The 19608-nt window shown below is 47.5% G+C and overlaps 1 protein-coding gene across 6 annotated transcripts in view; it reads right to left on the bottom strand.

Annotated features, from left to right (window-relative positions):
* The window catches only part of auts2a (activator of transcription and developmental regulator AUTS2 a), a 302379-nt gene that overhangs the window by 15292 nt on the left and 267479 nt on the right, over positions 1 to 19608 (bottom strand). For all 6 annotated transcript variants that reach the window (XM_077020418.1, XM_077020417.1, XM_077020416.1 and 3 more), the window contains 2 exons: positions 14913 to 14961; positions 447 to 987 (listed from right to left, as the gene is read on the bottom strand). In XM_077020418.1, the coding sequence (XP_076876533.1) occupies positions 447 to 987; positions 14913 to 14961 (590 nt within the window). The remainder of the gene's footprint in view (positions 1 to 446; positions 988 to 14912; positions 14962 to 19608) is intronic.

Raw genomic sequence — 19608 nt, 5'->3', positions numbered from 1 at the left:
AGAGGGAGTGAGATAAAGAGAACTTTTACTGTCAGTTCAGGTTTTGCTACTGCTAGGATTCAGCAAAAGAGATTAACTAAAAAATGACTTCAAAATATGACTAAGCCTCTTAGTAGCATAACAAGAATTAATGGACATTTAGTTTACAAAGAGAAATGCACAGGCTTTCGCTCCTGGCTACGTTTTTGGTTTGCGCTGGGCTCGCGCTTTATTTAACAGCCGAGGAGAGCGAAGGAAAACATGGCCTGCATGTCAGTCTTTGATTTACAGGGAACAAAAAACAGGAAAGTTCCAGCACAGGAGCGTCCTACACGCACACACACCCACACACAAACACACATCAGGGGTTCTGACTGCAGCAGAAAACGCAGGAGCCATAAACATGCCTACACAACAGCGGCAAAATCCCTTAAATCACATCCGAGGCCACAGCGCTCCGCACTCACCTCAGGCCGTTGAAGGCGACGCTGTTGCCGTAGGCGGAGAGCGGGCGTGGGTGGTAGCGGGAGAGGGGGTGGCGCTGCACCGCCTGACCGTGGCCCGGCTGGCTGGGTAAGACGGGCGAGGCGGAGAGGGGGTTTATTCCTGGAGCGGGAGCCGGCCGGTGGTGCGTGGGAAGCTCGGGCAGGGGCCGGGGCAGGGCAGCCTGAGGGGGCTTGTTGCCCTGGGCGAGAGGCAGGGCGGCAGAGGGGGTGGGCCGCCGGGGCGGGCGCTCTGGTTGCGACAGCGGGCTCTGGGCGGAGCTGGTGGGCGTGTGTGAGGGTAAAGGAAGGGGCTGATTTGCCGGCGGGGGCGGCGGGGGTGGCGGTGGAGGAAGGTGGGGGGGCCGAGGGGGCGTGGCCTGGGCAGAAGGCCCCAGAGATGGGGGTGTGGCTAGGGAGTTCTCGTGACTCTTCTCCCGGCTGCGCTCTAAGCCCGAGACCTTGGGCACAACCAGGCCTTGCAGGTCCTGGCTGGCATTGGTGGAGAGAGTATCGGCGCCAAAATCTGGGGGAGGCAGACAGAGAGGATTTATAAAAACACAGAGCCGATGGTACACGCAACAGTACCTCCGTCAGCGAGCAGGAGAGTCGCCATGCACGTCCACGCCATCAAATTACATGTTGTGACGATAAAACATACGTAAAGGCCCGTTAGTGATCAGAGTAGATTGTAACAGAACAGTCCGTTACTACTACCATAGCCACAGGAGTTACTGGGATAGCTACATTTACTCAATTTAATTGAATACATTTTTGCAGTGGGTTGGCGTGGGGGATTTATGTTTTTGTATGTGCTACTCAGTTAAGTACTCAGTTGTGCTACGGAAACCTTCAGTCACCCTACAACAGTAAAGCATGTAACGTGATGGGAGTGATTTAATATAGTAAATATTTGACTGATTGGTGTAACATGCGTCACACATTACTGAGGAATACTGTTTATGTTGGTTTCTAGAATCTGTGCCAACAGACCAAGATCACTGCAGGGACACTGAAATAAATGTGAAATTCTATGCTGAATTAAGAATTGAAGTGAACTCTGGAGGAGCAGAAATGACCGGTAAGATTGCAGTAGAGAAAGGGCAGCTCTAGAAGACCTCCACATTAAATAAGAGTAAAGCAAATCAGCTCGTGAGCTTCAGAGAATTCAGGGTTATGATGGATCTCATATATGATGCTGCTCTTTTCTGTGCCAACCACATCTCCACTTCCTACCCAGCTCACCCTCCAAATCCCCCCGTGTGGGGTCTGGTTCTGGGATCAAAGAGTTTGGGCCTAGCCTGGCGATGTGCGACGAGGCAGGTTCCGCTCTCGGCAACCGTGGACCTCTGTGTACGGCTTCTCCTATCGAGCCCATCACGGCGCGTCTGGGCCGGGAGCTGCTGAGCATTTAATGGGACATAATTGTGTAATGTAGCCCTAATGGAGCTTCCAGAGACTCTCCGACAGACAAAGATCGATAATGTCCAAGTGTGAATGGCTCCCCTGGGGACAGTTTGCTGCGTCAAACACCTGCCACCCAAACCCAGGGAGGGTTTCACATGCACCTCAGCCAGGTAGAGGTTCACGTTCTCTATGGCATCAGTGTGAACACATGATACTTCACAATATGAAGTTACACTTATACAGTGCCTTTCTCAGTACCCAAGGACGCTTGGGTCATGAGACTGAATGTTCCAATTAAAATCGAGGAACTGAGAATGTGTCTTTTGACCCACAAACGTCCACAGTGTCCTCAAAAAACTGACAGTCTAGCCAAGAACCTAACAGACCAAAACGATTCAGCTTGGCATCATACTACAACCCGCACTTGACCTCACAAACCACCACCTTGAAACTTGTATTTTTTTCCTCATTTTTATTCAGTCCAGCATCAACAACATTCACAACCTGCGTCACCGTCTTATCCCCCACCCTCCTTTGGATTAAAGGTTCCTATCAAACAGGGCTCAATCCTGGTACTATACTCCAGACCTGCTCTCTGGCTTTGAAAAGGCAGACAGAGACCAAACACGGTGTAGGCTACAGGTTCAGGAAGCAGAGCAGAAAACAGAGCCCCTCCCTGGAGAGTTCATTTGTGGGTGGTGCATTTGGTAACGTTAGTATCCATGTCACGCTGCACTAACGGATGATTCAAGCCATTATGGTGTGAGCAAGCAAAATGCATTAAGCTCTAGTGCTCTGGGACAAAACACAGCTCAGTCTAGGAAGAAAGAGCAAATGGCGGAAAACCAGCAGCAACAGTGATGAATGACGCCGGTTTTATTCCGCTCTCTTAAAACAAATTGATTTGATCAGCACTCTGGAGCCATAAAGCAGAAGACTCCTGTCTGCAAGACCACCAGGCAGTGCGGAGATGGAGCCTGTCTGCAGGAAACAGCGCAAAGCCGAGAGTAAATGCCCATCACAGACATTCCGAGCGGTTTAGTGATGGAGTAGTTTTTAATCCCATCACGCCCATCACAGACAACAGAGCTGTGGTGCAGGTGCGGGGCTGCCCACGAGGAACCACCTCCGACCCATTTTGTTTTGACAACCCTGCACTTCTTTCTACATGTCTGGTCAGAACCTTGGCAGGCACACCTGGCTGAGGATTTAAGCGTCCTAAGAGGGTGAACTGTCAGGTTAGATAAGCTACAGAGTTGCCAACATTAACGGCATGCTAAGCACTGGATATAATCTTTGTAGCAGCAGGTTAATAATCATCGTCAAAAAGGGGCTCAGACACAAATAGACTGAAGCGTTCTATATTCACAAGAGGAAGACCAAACAGTAATGCAATAATGACTCCACTGGTGATGTCCCCCGACACCGCCACTGGAGTGTGATTGTTAGAGGTGTTAATGTGCTCCGAGAATGACTGCAGCTTGAAAGAAACACTCTGATAATGGCAACGCTTAACAGAATCGAGTCAAGCACACACACACACACACACACACACACACACACACGAGACACCTGTTTTGTTGTGTCCTCGCTGTAGCTTTGGAGAAAGAGTGTTTGCATCAAAGTTATGACTGTTAACTTTATGACTATGACAATGCGACAGACGACAGAGAGAGAGAGAGAAAGAGAGAGAGAGAGAGAGAGAGAGAAAGAGAGAGAGAGAAAGAGAGAGAGAGTGTGAGTGGGAGGCTCGTAAGGAGCCCACCCAGTGAAGTGTTGTCAAACGCCTTTCTGGGTGTCTGCCCTCTCTGACAGGAAGACTAAACAGCAGCTGTCTCACTCTCCCGTATGTGCATGTCTTACCCGGCAGCTGTCTCACCCAGCAGCCTGTCTCACTCTCCCGTATGTACATGTCTCACCCAGCAGCCTGTCTCACTCTCCCGTATGTACATGTCTCACCCAGCAGCCTGTCTCACTCTCCCGTATGTACATGTCTCACCCAGCAGCCTGTCTCACTCTCCCGTATGTACATGTCTCACCCAGCAGCCTGTCTCACTCTCCCGTATGTACATGTCTCACCCAGCAGCCTGTCTCACTCTCCCGTATGTACATGTCTCACCCAGCAGCCTGTCTCACTCTCCCGTATGTACATGTCTCACCCAGCAGCCTGTCTCTGTGTCTCCACATCAGTGACAGTAAAAGCACAGCATGCTCTCTCTCCTTCCCAACCGCCCTCTCCCATATTACTGCTCCCTGTAAGCCAGCTTCCCGTCAGTGTGCAGCGGACCCACACACACACACACACACACACACACACACACACACACACACACACACACGGTGCAGCCGACTGACCACTCACTGACTGACGACAGTTCCCACTCGTTTATATTGCGCCTTCATTTGACCCCTAATGTCATCAGGAAATCTGACAAAAATGAGGTTGCACGCTCATAAATAGAAAAGGTGCTTATACTGACAAACACAAACATCCAGCTGGTGACGGAGAGGCCGAAAAGACCAGAGACTGCTCTTTATTGTCATGGGAACAACATACCATAATATACTCAGAGTTGCTGAAGTGAACACAAATGTTTCCTGTAAATATGTGATCTGAGTGACTTTGCCAGAGGCATGCTATATATGATATGCCGTATCATGTAATATGTTCTTGGGGCCCGTTTGAGTACTTCTGAACCTGCTGATCTCCTGCGGTTTTCAGATCAAGTGAGTGGCAGTTCTGCTGGAGGAAACACCTTGTTGATGAAAGAGGTCAGAGAAGAAGAGCTGGACTGGTTCTGGATGACAGGCAGGCTGTTAACTCAAATAACCACTCTGTACCACCTCGGTGAGCTGGAGACACATCTCAACCCCCAACACATCCAAGGCAGATCACAGAGACCAGCAGAGAACCACATCCGGCCCTGTCCCTGTCAGCCGGGATCTCACGGAACCGGTTACTCCAGCGGGCACAGGCTCACTGGAACCAGACGGTCTGAGACCGGAAAAAACATTGGTTGGTCTGATGAATCTTGATTTCCACTGCTATGTGAGGGTGATAACGGGGTCAGGGTTTAGCAGAAACAGCCATGAATCCTTTGTCCCCACAGGGCTGGGGTCGGAGGTTCAGGCTGCTGGTGGGGTCAGCGTAAAGTGGGGGGGGGGCGTTTTCTCAGCACACACTCCTTCGGTTCAGTACCATCGCCCCTCTCAGTATTACTGACCAAGCACATCCCTATACAGCCACAATTTATCCATTTTATAATAGCTACTATGTCACAAAGGTCACAGGTCACATCAAACTGGTTCAGGGCGATGAGGTCACCACCAGGCCTGAATCCAACACTGGGATGTGGCACAACAGGAGGCTTTACACAAACTAAAATATGGAACCAGTCTAGTGAGAACGTGTCTAATGTATGAACATCTGCCCTTTTAAACACTGCTGCTGTTTAATGGAGGGCTTCCTCACCTTCACATTCTAGCAGCGAGGGAGATGGATTGTTTTAAATGTTTGTGTTTCTCCTCCACATTTTTCTGCCATTTTAAAATATCTGACTACAAAACTAGTAAAGAAAAAAACAGCTATCCATTAAGTTTAGTACCGAGGGAAGTGTGTATTTTTTGGCCAGTTGTGATTTAAAGGCTCGTTCGTACAGATGAAGTTGCCCCTCGCTGAGAACTCTTGAATTAGCCAGAACGTGTCCACCTCCCCGCATCCCCAGACAGGTTTTGTTTCCATTCTGAACAAATCTATAAATCCCAATGGGCACTTTCTCTCCTCTCCGTGAGCTGGAGGTCCGGGTGGCATGGCGCTGTTCTGCTAAACCCCCCCCACCGCTCGTCCCTCGGTCGTGCGCCCTCTCGCCAGGGGCTCGGATTAGAAAGAATATTTGCACAGCCTTTTGGTAGTGCAGTGGAATTAAAACTGCGTTTCAGCGTGGAGGGCCGGGCGCACGCCTAGACTGCGTGTGGAGCTTAATTGATGCGAGCTGAGCAAACAACGGGCCTCTTCCATCAGCGGTGGAATGTCTGCATATTTCAGAGTGTGAGGGAGCGGGACAACTAGTGCAGACTCTCTGAAGACTAGGGCTCGTCTCAAAAGGTCCGTCTCCTGACAAAACTGGATGCGTGATGTATGAGTGAAAGTCTGCCAGTCTCTCTCTCTCTCGTTGTAACTCACTCGAGTTACAGTCAGAAGGACATTTGAGTATGGTGACTCGTCATGGCCGCCCCCTGCACCGCTCCTATACTAAAGGGCAAAGGAGGTTCATCTCTCTCAGTGCTAACCCTAAACTGGTGTGTGTGTGTGTGTGTGTGTGTGTGTGTGTGTGTATGTGTGAAGCTGAATTAAACTTGGCTCCACAGACAGTGAGTGGTGAACGCTGCTTCTTGTGCCTACATTCCATAATCTCTTCCAGGCACGCTCTCCCATCAGGAACGTTCAGGGTCGGCTCCTCCGAGACCTGACCTTCACCTCCCTGTGTGCCCCGCTGCAGGTGCCATTCCTGCTCCCAATGTCTGCTGTAAGGACACGGTGCTCAGACGGCCCCCAAGGCAGGTTAAGCCCCCAAGGCAGGTTAAGCCCCCAGGTCAGGTTAAGCCCCCAGGTCAGGTTAAGCCCCGCGACGAAGACTCGTTTGTGGTTTTTTCTGCCAGCGTGCTGCAGTGACAACATGTGCAGCCTGGAGAAAAGAAGAGCGCCCCCTGGATGTGGGTGTACACGTCCAAAAAATAATAATCCTCGTGTGTATCCAGAGGCTCATGGTTTGCAGGAGGTAGAGATGACAGGGGCAGCAAACGTCTCTGTAGCCTGCACTCGTGCTCAAGTACACCAACGCAAGACCGGTGTGAAGCACAGACAAGACTGGTACAGCCAACTGCAAACACCTTACAGAAATACCTTACAGTCTCATTCTCAATAGCTAATGTGTTTAAAGCAACAACTCTCTGTCCCACCTCCATATCAGCTACAGACGGTCAAAAAAAATCACTCTAAATCACTCTTACAAGGGGCAATAGTGACAGGAGGCACTACCCCCCACCCCAGCCGTGGGCAGGGAGCAAAGGCTGGTGGGGGGTCACCAGCACTCTCCTTACTCTACCCAGGAGTCTTCAGCACTGGTACTGGAGCCCTAACACTAAAATATCCTCCAAACCACGTGCTTTCTTGATCTTTCTCACTCCCTGGAATAAAGAATTGTGCACCAGTTTATCATACAAGAAGACACCGTCATGGAACTAAATTTATTTCAATAGGGTAATCCTAAAAGGTCATGTGATTAGAACACACATCTCATAACCAGAATTTTCTAAGAAAAGTGACTTTCAAATAAGAGGTTGTCTTCACTAACCATCCTGGAGAGATACAATGCCCAACTATGACTGTTTACTGACGGGGTTTCTCATATAGCTCAGGTTCACGGGGCTCCGGTTAGACGGAGAGCCGTTATAAGAGAATCATCTCCCTGACCATCAGATGCTGTACGCCGGTCCTAAACAGCGGCACAAAGAAAGCGCGATGGCTTTAGTGAGACCCACACCTCTACCCAGCAAAGATCACATGCAGCATCCTCTTACTTCCTGTGGGAGGGGTTTAACTTCCCCACACTAAATGTGGGAGGGGTTTCACCTCCCCTAGCTCCCTGTGGTAGGTGTTTATTAGAGGAGGGTGGGGATGTCAGGTAGCTTTACTTGTGTGTGAGTGTGTGTGTCTAACAAAGGTGGATCATAACGATATGGAGAACTGGAGCTTCGAGAAATAATAAGTAACAATTAAGACGTCAAAAGCGAGGTGTTCCGTTTCAGTCCCACGGCAGGAGGGCGTCTCTCTCTTCCTCCACTTCACTCCCTTTCCTATGGTGCACTTGTATAATTGATCGAGTGCAATCAGAACAAAGCCCACTGTGGTCAACACACGAGCACCACCTGGTTTCAGCCACTTTTAATCACCACTGGAGAGACGGATGTCCAAGAACCCGTTAATCAGTCTCTCTCTCTGAAGAGGACTCTGTGAATGTGTTTACTGTGCGTCCACCTGGGAGCTTCTCATCCATCCAGACTGCCAAGAATACTGGGCCACAAGCACCCAGTCGCCTCCCTTCAGGAGTATCAGCCAACTAAGACACTGTAGAACCTCCCCAAACCGGCACTGACCAGTTGGAACAGCCTGTGTCATGTCGTCTCATTACCAAGAGTCATGTTTCAGTCAGCGGGGATTAGAAACACGCACGCTGCATGTCCGTTAATGAACATTAGATACATTGGGTTGAGCTTCATCTGAAACTCTGCCCGTCCCTTGATATGGCTGTACAGTTTAAAAAGAATCATCAAAAGTGACACAGTAACAAAAGGCAAATGTCCATAGTAGAAGGACGTCGGGGTAAAGCAGGATGTAGATGAGATCCAGGTTGACATGAAGCTCTCCTGGATTCTGGCCCAGTATCGGCTGCATAACTGAACAGAACATTTATTTGAAATGTTTGAAAGTCCAGAGGAAGAGACAAAAGGACGGGACAGGAAAGGGAAAGTAACCTAATCTACTCGCTGAGACACAACCCAGCTTGGAGTTAGGTTACCGTAGGAACAAAGCCGGCTCTGTACGGAGCAGTCCTCCGAGAGAAGGCTGTGACCCCCCACCCCCCACAACTACAACTGCCCCCCACCACGACAAAAACCAAACACTACTCAGACACAAAAATGAACACAAACCTCTCAAATACAGTGGAACTGATCCACCAGCATTGTGGCTGTAGAGAAACTTGTGTTTGCATAAGTGATATGATTCTATGCACATGATTCGACATGTGTGCATATATTGAGAATGACCCTCCCCCCCTCCCCCCTTTCAACCCTGTCTGACCAGAACCAGCAGTCTTGCGCAGCATGAACTGTTTGCTTTTTCAGTGTCCCCTAAACCCAAGGCCCTATGTCTGTCTGAAATATCTGGTTTAGGATGTCACTTTTTGACACACGGGGGTAAAGCTCTCTATTTAAAAATGAAATCAAATAGTGGTTGCTTTTGGTAGGGTAATCTGGACCAGATGGCCCCAAACCTCTGGACGAGACGGTGCTTCTGACAGCTTACAAAACCACAGCCGAGGGCTGGAATCTCCCTGAAACGCAACCGATGGTGATAAAATGGAACATTTCACGGTTCATTAGCTTGTATTTATATGAAAGTACACACAGATTTTTCCCTGCAGTAAAATAATTCTCTCGAGTGACCATCGGAGAGCTCTTCCGCAGTGTGGCTCCAGGAATGTGGTGGCCCCCCAAACCAACCCTCAGAGGGTCACTGAACAGCCCCAGGAGATCATGCTGGGGCAGGAGAGGCAAAAGTCAGAGAGACTTCTTCGTGTCGGGGGCAAAAACAAAGAGCGTTCATTTAGTTATACAGGTCTCTGAAGGCTGTGAGCGTGTGTGCGCGTGCGAGAGCGTGTGTGCGCGTGCGAGAGCGCTTGTGAAGAATAGAGGGGGAAAAGTGTGTTAGTCCTCCTCTGAAGGTCAAAGGCTGTTTATTTTCTTCTAGCGTATTAATTAAATAAACAATGAGGGAGGAAAGATAACGTTAATCTCGTGGGACTGCAATTACACTGCTCATTTTGACCTCAAAGCAAGCCAGGCTGCTGAACTCGCACTGTTAGCCATCTGCACTTCTGTTCTGGTTATTCAGCTCTCCCTCCACCCTGCAATTCAGCATTTACTGTTGGAGTGAGTAACTCTCCCACTGAATGACCACAGAGGTGACGAGGAGCAACTAAAGGGCCGTTGAGGGGCAACTATCCCACCCAAGAGTTCAAACTGACCACCGTCTGGTCCCCAAATGCATCGTGGGTGTCCTCTCCCCCCCTCACACAAGGCCCTTTTTTCCCTCTTGTATAAATCTCATCCCTTGCTCCAAAGCCATGGACAACCTCACAGAAGTATGCAGTAGTCCCTAAGGGGATAATCCTTATCCTCTAATGACTTCAGGTCACTACCATCAGTAAGAATGAAGCATGAACTCAGACACTGCCAACAACCACCAACTCTACAAATCAAATGCGATTCTCGCTTAGTTCTGCACATTTTAACAAAACCTATTAAACAATTTTGGTGAAAATAATGCAGTTCTGTCAGGACAATTTCTGGACTATAACATCCCAGCCAGGCTCCCCCCGTCCAGCAGTGGCGTGTGCCAGACCCTGGCGGACGCCCTGGTGGTAGCCGCCAACAGTCCCGGCCAGACGCTATCTGTCTGTCTATCAATTTCAAAGCAGGTGAGCTGGCAGTAAACAGCACCAAGACAGCATTTAGGAAAGGACAATGGAGTAGAACATTTTCAACTGTGTTAGTATCACACATGAACTAACCAACCCTGCTATAACGCACACATGCATCCTCTTTGCATCCGCTTGCGTACCGGAACCCGTTCTGAACCGGCGTGGGCCAGGGTTTATGAGCACAGTCCGTCTCTGTTAGTTTAATGTGCTCGACTGCATAGGGTAACAGCCATTAACGATGTGCACCGGGGGAATCGGTGTAAAGGATCGCAATTTGGACTGACTTAATATAGTGGATATTAAGCAAAGAGCTGACGAACACCACCAGCAGCGTTTCAGGTACGAGAATGTTCACGCACACCAGGAGTCCTGCGTTGTGTCTGGCTTCTTGACTGTCCTCCACTGCTGTCCCCTCAGGCCATTAGTGGGGGGTTTAGATCAGGCCTAGAAGATCATCCCCTGATCCAGTCATTACACCAAAACAAAGTCTGAGGTCTTGTCAGTTATTTTTATATATAATGACCTTCAGCCATTTTACATCTGTAACCAAAGATAAAATCTTGACAAAAGAACACCCTCTTCCAAAGAGATACAGAAAAGCCGAACAGCAATGTAAGATATAGCAGGCTGGCCATGACGGAAGATGCCATTTCAGAAAACCATTTTCAGAGTGTTTTGTGCTAGTCTGCTGGTCTGCACCTGGCGTCTCCCACCTATTACATGGCTGATGGAATACAGACCCAGGGCTCCTGCTAATCACGGACAGTGTGGTGTTTATTAGACTCCAAGTTAAATATAGTCCAGAGAAACAGGAAAAGCCTGCAAACTAAACTCAGTGTTTAGCATCATTATAAGTACAGTTAAGGATAGAAGTAACACCAATAGGCAACTGCAAGACTAGACAGAGATCTTACAAGCAACCAATCAAAAAGCTGGATGAGATGAAAGGCCTGATACGTGTTCCTACTCAAGGAAGGATCTCGGACGTGGAGTTAGCTGGCTGACTAATGCGAACACTAGCACTCGGAGACGCCCTCGTCCTGATCTTGGCAGAACCATCACTGCTTGGACTAGTTTGTGCTCCATTTTCAATAGCCTGTAAATGTTCAAGCGTCTTTTACCCATTTCTATATTACTTATTTGTTTGACAATGGCCTTAGACTGATCAGAACCTTAAGATTTAGGCCTACATAAAGATATAGAAATTTAAAAGGATAAGAGATGTTTACACTCTAATGCAAAACATCTAGTGCTGCAGATGCTGCAGACTACTAATATTTTGCATATACTTCACACATATTTCTGAAAGTTGGGCGATTATAATCTTAATTATGTTGTTGTTCCTCCCTTATAGTTATATGAGAAACCTCAAGATGACGATATAAGGGATAAATTATATAAACTGCATGTAACAAATGCCAAAAATAATTTATGTTACTTGCAGTCCTGGACATAGCAGTTTATCTGTGCATGTCCGTATAACCTTCAGTTCAAAGAGCTTGAAGAGGAAGAAGCAGAGGTCTTCCTCGTGAGGGCTGGCACGGCCACACCACTCGCATGACATCGGGTGCTTCCTGTCAGCTGGGAGACCATGTGACCTGCTGGAGAACACTAGCAATGGCTCAAATGAAGCCTTGTGAAACGCTGAAGCAATTGTGCCAGTTTCTAGGTTTGTAAACCTTTAACCCCATCTTGCTGGGAATGACATTTGGTCATTCGTACTAGAACATTAATCATCATTTGTACTATTAATGTTAATATAAACATTAAAATTGCATCTTGTGATGACTCCACAATACAGAACGGTTGAGGTAAACCTGTTAGCACAAAATAACAGTCTTGGCATTAGGAAATTCTATTTAAACAATTTCATATATTTGAAGAGCCTTTTAACATATGGTTAAGTGCCCCCATCAGCGGTTTGCTGACATTTTGCCTTTGGCCTCCATGGAGAGTGTAAGAGAGGGAGAGTGTAGAAATGAGAGACGCTCTCGAGATAAACCAACAGAGGATTAGCAGCAGGGACACATTTGTTGGGATCCTTACAGGCCACGCCCTCTTTCTCCTGATCAAACACAAGAGTCCTGCATGGATCTTCCTGAGGTGCCAACTTCAGCTTCCTAACTCGGTCTATAAACCTGACCATCAATATGAAAACTTCACTAATATCTCAATACGCCAACAGCTTTATATTGACTGTCTCATTGTAGAATTTAGAATACATGTAAACATCTATTCTAACTGCTATGTTGATATTTTCTTACTGGTCAATAACTGCCCGTAGTGAAGCATTTCTCTGACAATTCTCCTTTTAAATTCACCATCTCGCGCCTAAGCTGGCAAACTTCAGATGGACCTCAGATGTAAAAGCATCTTAAACTTTATTTAATAAACTTCCTTAGCAACAATCTTGGAGATCTTGCAGGAAGAATGCCACGTACCCGAGCACCTGAGGTAACGAAATAAACAAATAGAGGAAGGCGTGTTGGACACGCATCTCAGGCTAAGTGACAGAGGCATTAATTAAAGGGTAACGCGTAATAATTGCAGTGGGAAAGAACGAAAGGACTCGCGAGTCAAACAGGGAACCTCATGGCTAACGATCCCAGCGGCCATATTTCTGTGCCGACTGAGAGCGAGGTGCCATTTAAGGAGACCTGATGAAGGAAGAAAAGACTCCCACATCTGAACAGAGAAATACTTTGAATACGATCATATAGAAAAAGAAATATGTTAGGGGTCACAGCATAACACTCCGAACAGTGTTCACTCATCATAACAATCTGAAGCACATCTTGACCGCTGACACCTACGTTAAAATATGAAATCATTGAGGTATATGAATAAACGGTCCTTCAAAAGTGTTAATGCAATATGACTTAAATCCACCAGTTATTCCTCAGCATCACTCTGGGTGAGAAGTCGCACAAGTCAAGTAAGCCTTTCCATGCTCCGAGACTTAGTCATTCTCACACACACACACACACACACACACACACACACACACACACACACACACACACACACACACACACACAGCTCCATAGAGGTTCATTAATCTCACAACGAGGCTAGAACGTCACCCTAAAAATCGTTGTTTCATGTGTACCAACATACGGCACATACTGCAAACAGACATGGCAAACCTTTTGCCTCCCACCTGGAGCCAAACGCAACCTTTCATCCTCACACAATCTAGCAGCTCAGCTCTCTAATTCTGGGGCTCTTCCTCCTTTTGTCCTAAGGACTAAAAGTCAAAGGGGCTGGTAAAACCCACACACACACACACACACACACCAAATAAATACACCAGCAGAACAGAGTTTCTCAGCACCTACACTGAGGAGGATCACGGCTTCCATGCTATTCTCTTCCCCGCGCACATTAGCATAGGGGGGGAGCTTGGTGAGGGCTTAGATGAGGTAGACGAAGAAGAAAAGATCCACATTTAAATGGAAATGAACTGCATGGCAGAAGTAGCAGCCTGGCAGCCTCCGAGACGACACGGCCTATCTGTGTAGCGCTTCCCCAGCCAGACTCTTTCATGGGCCAGGAAGGCAACCTCGTGTTGATTTAGGCAACACAAAGGGGGGGGGGGGGGTTAATCCCTTCAGAGGGGGGCGTAATAGCCACTGCAAGGTGTCCGTCTCCTGGAGGAGAAACCTCTCTGTCAAGCAGCGCCATTCAGCTGTCCGCCCAAGCCTACAAATCAAGCCCTGGAGGCCATCAAAGACCAGAGTGTGGGAAATGGGCTGAGGCCCAGGGGAGTGGAGTGAAGGAAGAGGCGGTACAAGGGGCTTGTCGGCATCAATCAGGCACTCTTTCGGAGCCCTTCCCTGGGGTCAGATCCCTTCCAGCTGCCTACCTCACACCACCACCCCCACCACCGCCACCCAGCGCCACACTCTCCGTCCTGCTAACGCACAACATGGCTTCCTAAACCAGGCTCCATTATGGAAGGTGGCTCTAGGCTGGAGAAACGAACCAGCTCGAATTCCACAGGCTTTAAGCGCAAATCGGTGGTGTGAGAGGGGGAAGGGGGTTCATATAGTGAAGAAACTGTTGGCTCAAAAAGGAAAAAACTCAAAACAAAAACAAAAAAAACCCCAGGTCGTTCCTCTTTTGAAAATCAAATCCTCCGCCGTCTTAGCGGTGCATCTACAGACAGCGGCACCCAGACTCACTAAAAACACAATCCGGCGATAAAAGATAATATAAACTCTGCACAATCAGGGCTCCCATTTTTATCTTTATAGTCTACTGCACAAATCTGTCATTTACTGTTTAACTGTACAACAAAGAGACGTCTAGCACACGCCAGCGCTGTAAGTGTGCAGTTTACACACACTTTGTATCTCATATGGATTTCCCCATCCATCACAATGAGCTATGCTGGAGTCAACCTATTAAAGCCCAGGAGATGGATTTCTCTTTCACAATTTGTAGTGAAAGAGAACACAGATGAATATTTAACACTGTCTGACAACAAAAAAAACCAGACAACCAACAATAAATGTATTACAGTAATACAACAAGCAAAGCAGACATCTTGCTCTTTCCTGGAGTACAGCCACCGATTCCTCACCTGCCATACTGAAATGTCAGACAAAGCATCCATCAAAACAGAGGCAATAAGGCCAACGAGAGGTCGTTTTTTCAGACAGCAGTCATCCATGAGCTAACTCCCCTTATACATGCTGTGTCAGAGCATACACACTAAAGCAAACTGCAGTACTGAAAATGAAAATACACAACTAACTGAGAGAAAGAAGAGACATACCTTTAGCTGCAGCTGTTCTGAATAGTTTCTCAGAGCTGGCATCTGAGCCCTGGGAGACAGAGTGAGAGAAAGAGATTTTTAGTACATCTGCTTCAGAACGAACCAGGTGGGCTTCATCATCAAAGGACCTACACTAATGAACTCCCGCATTTCACAAACTCGCCACTTGATGGCACTGTGGGTCCATGGGAAAAAATACATTATTCTCCGCTCGGAATTGGGCTGAGCGCGTTAACGTTACTGCGTTATTGTGCAAACACGCAGTGTTGGCATTTACACAGCATTTAGGTAATGAAAGCCTATTTAGGTGACAATGTGGTGTCAAAAAGGCACCGGCTAATTAAAACCGATCAACACTGAGCGATCGACCCATTTCAATCCATCTGTAACCTATCTATACAGACTATGGCTAGGCTCTCGTGATTCGAGCTTGTTATTTGATGGAGAAATATGATGGAGAAATACACCTTGGGCTTTTGCTGAGAAATGTTGCTTACAATTCTTCTCATGATGAAACTAAGTTTTGGGCTTCAGCATTGAGAACGCTGTGCATAAACCGCCTTTAAAATATAAAGGGACCAGAACCAGACACACACACACCACGAATATTGCACTACAGCCCCAGAGACTAGTTCACCTTCCATGAAGTGACCGACTGAACCCAGACCCACACAAAGCTCCGAAAACTTCCCAGCTATGAAAAGCCAGTAACAGCTATTGTAGTCGATAACATACATTTCTTTTCATCATCATTATCTATCGCACGTTATGTACGGCGGTACAACACAAACGTGCTTCAACACACCCTCCTCCCTCTTTTGTGTCTGACACCGAACCGAACCGTCCACACAACGACGCGAAAATGCAAAGACGATTTTATTGAAAGCAGAAGCTCAAACATCTGGACACATTCAAGGCTAAGACAGTGTACACAATTCACCAGCACCAGAAAATAAACTAGCACAACACGCACAATACACATAAATACAGACGAATAAAGGATTTAATAACAGCATTTAAGGCTAAAAGCGGGGCGTGAGGTTGCTTTGTTCAGGAAAATGCATCAAATTCGCTTGCTGGTACCTTTAGATGTGGTGAGGCTGGCACCGAGGGAAACACCAAGTCAAAAAATCACTTTCGCGGTCTAGTAAATACGGCCGCGTTTCACATTCTGCTTGTAAAACAATGTAATCCACAAATACCCAGCAATCTCCACTCCGTATAAATGGGGGACAGCCATGCGAAATAAGATGCGTTTCCAAGAAAGAAAGAAAAGATCCCAGTGACAGCTGCGATCACAAAGCTACCGCGGCTGCGGGACAAAGGCAGCCATGTGTCCTGCGTGGAAAAGCGGCGAAAAACAACAGCGAGAAGTGAAGAAATCCTCCAGATCGCGTCTCCACTTCTTCTCGCACACAAAACGACTTATCTGGCGAATTGGCCGTGTGAAGATCCCCTGCAGGTCGCGGTCAAACGGACACTCCTCGCTGCGCGCCCGTGTGCGGGGGCCACGGCGCCTCTCACGCATCCAAACGCCGCTCAAAGACGCGCAATCTCCTGCGTGCGGCTGCGCCAGTCGCTCTCCGAGAGCGGAAGATCCCTCAAAACGTGCAGTTTCCCTTCGGGTGGTGAGGGCGGAAAAGAATCGCAATCAAAAAAAAAATCGACGGAAGCTATAAAGCGGGACGTCGTGTTTGCAATTTTTTTTTTCGCAAGGAAACTTGCGCTGCTGTGGCTCGTGGCTGACTCCGCTCGGTCCGGACGCTGGTGCTGGTACCGTGCCGTGCCGCTGTCACTACCCGCTCGCTCCGCGGCGCAGACAAGCTTTCAATTCATCGGGCGGTTTGTCTCAGCGGTCTCCCTCGCGCGCGGGTCCTCCCATTTCCTGATTCTATAACCTGCCTTCATTCAGCTCCTCGCGCGCTCCTCGCGACGCACACACGCGCGCGCAGAAGTTTGAGCGGCGTCTCCCCAGAGCGGACGCGCCGACGCACAGATGTGGCACGAGGGGCTGTTTCTCCTTTCTGAGTGTCTGAATGGTGCTCACAGAGAGATACTGGCAGTGGACGGAGTGGAGTGGGGGGTGGGTGGACGGAAAGGAAAAGGGACATTGGATGATTTTTCTTTCATTTTAGTGATGATGTCAGCTACTAATGAATTTGCCAGTAGGGTGTCGTTACTGTGAGGGGCGGGAAACAAAATACTCATTATAAACAGCACGACACACTCTCACCCACCGCTTTCCTGTTAGCACCCCACGCCCAAACCAGCACCATCACACTAGCAATCTTGGGATTACAATCACCGAGTCCAACTCGGGGCTACAGAGACCGAATGAACAGCAGCTCTCAGAGAAGAGAAGAAAATTATTTCTTGTCAGAGCTTCAGTAAACGTCTGCCAAAGACTCTGCCTCAGCTAAATCGAATAAACACTTCGGAGGGGCTACAGACATACTCACTCCATCAATGGTGTGCCGTTTATGAAGTAGTGGCACAGCGTTGAGAGAAACCGCAAATGTTTAAACGGCATTGATTAGGTGTGGGCAGTGGAACTGACTCAGTATGTGTATGAAACAGAAGAGCAGAGAGCAAAACATCAAATTAATCACTTGGGCCTGATGTGCATATGGTGGCCATATTACTAATCACATCTCCGAGGCTAACCACTTTCACTGGCATCGGCTTTGAGTAAAAATAACCAGGGCTTCTGCTCATCAACTCAACCTCAAGAGTATGGATGCAAAACAATTGGACATTCAACAATTTCCACATTTCTGACAAGCCGCCTAAACTGAGAGGCCTCAGCCATGGTTCCCTGTCTTGGCAAACAAACGGTAATCCTCAGCGCAGAGGAAACGCTGCACGTCTGATCTTTACTGCAGCTAGGAATCATCTGATTTTTAACATCTGATCTTAATCTGATTTTAACATCTGATCTTCATCTGATTTTGTGTGTGTGTGTGTGTGTGTGTGTGTGTGTAAAGCCAAATGCATTCCCCTGTCAATAACACCAGCTTCGTCTCCAAGATATACTTCAGCCAAAGCAGCATGATTCATACATGAAATTCTTTAACCTCAAGTTCAACCTTAATCTCACACCACCAGATGGTTCATCATACAGAAATATGCATTATTTATTGAACTAGTTATGTTCATCTATACGCTTATGGCCAATCCTAAAACGAGAGCAATATGGATAAAGAAAGAGTCAATTTCATTAAGCTTAGAATATGGAGAGGAGATCCAGAGAAGAGAGCACTGTGAGTCTGGAAGGCTGTCACATTGGAAGACTAGGATTGAAAAGCTTCAACAAAGAGCTGGTAGAACGTCAGGAGAAGGACACCAAAATGATCTGTTCTAGGTGATGGAGAATGCAGAGATGATGACAAATAGCCATGTCACATGAATCGGAGAAGAGTGGAGCACTTTATTTGGGAAAAGAGATTCATATAAATTTCTGTATTAGGTAGTTGCCTTTTTCACCCATTACCATATTAGAAACACCTACTTTATATGTACACTGTGTACGTGCACAGATATGGTCTGTATCTAATCTGCTGATGCTATTTGCCTTAGTTATCAAGAGCCACTTTCTGGGACTTTAGCTTGAATATCGTGACGTGAGCTCAACAAGTCAACCACTGTGCAAACACTTTCCTTTGGAATTTGTTCTAGGTGAAGCCCTCACGTCTGTGCCACTTCAAATCAGTTCTATTTCTATGAGTCTGTTCAAGTTCGTCTTCGACTTGTTTGCTTGGCAAATTCACTGAATGAGAACATGTACAGCTACGTTCCATACATCATCAGGTTAACAAAAGCACCAGCTTGATATCCAATAATGCTACAGAAGACAACACAGGCGCTATTGACCCGAGTTAGTCTACGGAGTCAATAACTGCATCTATTGTGGCATCGGGAGAAAGATGGATAGGCGAAAAATGACAGAGAGAGTTCATTACTCAGATGGACGATCCACCCTGCAAAGCCATCCATGCATGGTGGGTGTATCCTTTCCCAGTTTTCCACAGGAAGCAACATAAAGTGAAATACGGCACCATCTCAGCAGTGTGCACCTTATCATCTGTCCTGCTAAATACAGCAACGTGCTCCATCCTTCACGTAGAGATCTGACCTTGTGTCTGACAACGTCTTCATCTGACTACTTCACGAGCAGGTGCCGTTGAGTCCGATCCACTCAAGCTACGCTCCTATAAACCACACGACGGTCTGCGGCTGCTAAACATCGCCTGCGTGGTCCTGCGAGGTCCTGCGTGGTCCTGCTGAGACGGCTTTGTGCTCCTAGGAGGCCGCGCATGTTCCTGTTTTTACTTTTGTTGTTCTGATAAGGACACTGTGTGTGTGTGCTGCACAGATTTATCGAGGAACTATGTTTTCTGAGTGTTTGGCTTGCTGTTGGGTTCTCTACATGGTGGGTGTTTAGTCTGCATATTGGCACATGTGTTTTATACATCTGCCACTTTAGTTTATGTATTATTCGTATATTATTGTTATTCTTGACAAACGCAGATCGAGTGTGTCATGCACTTTTTGAAATACATTTTACATTTATTTTGTGTGAATCTGAAACAAAGCAGTGCAGCACAGCACTTGTATTGTGAGAGATGAACCACATACGAGTAAGGGAGTCTTTCTCTCTTCCACACAGAAACAGACATGTGGGCTTCCTAGTTGAGAC

Source organism: Brachyhypopomus gauderio, chromosome 10, assembly GCF_052324685.1.
Source record: "Brachyhypopomus gauderio isolate BG-103 chromosome 10, BGAUD_0.2, whole genome shotgun sequence".
NCBI lineage: Eukaryota > Metazoa > Chordata > Actinopteri > Gymnotiformes > Hypopomidae > Brachyhypopomus > Brachyhypopomus gauderio.
The sequence above is the reverse complement of the archived record's forward strand: the minus strand, read 5'-3'. Positions and strand labels throughout refer to the sequence as shown.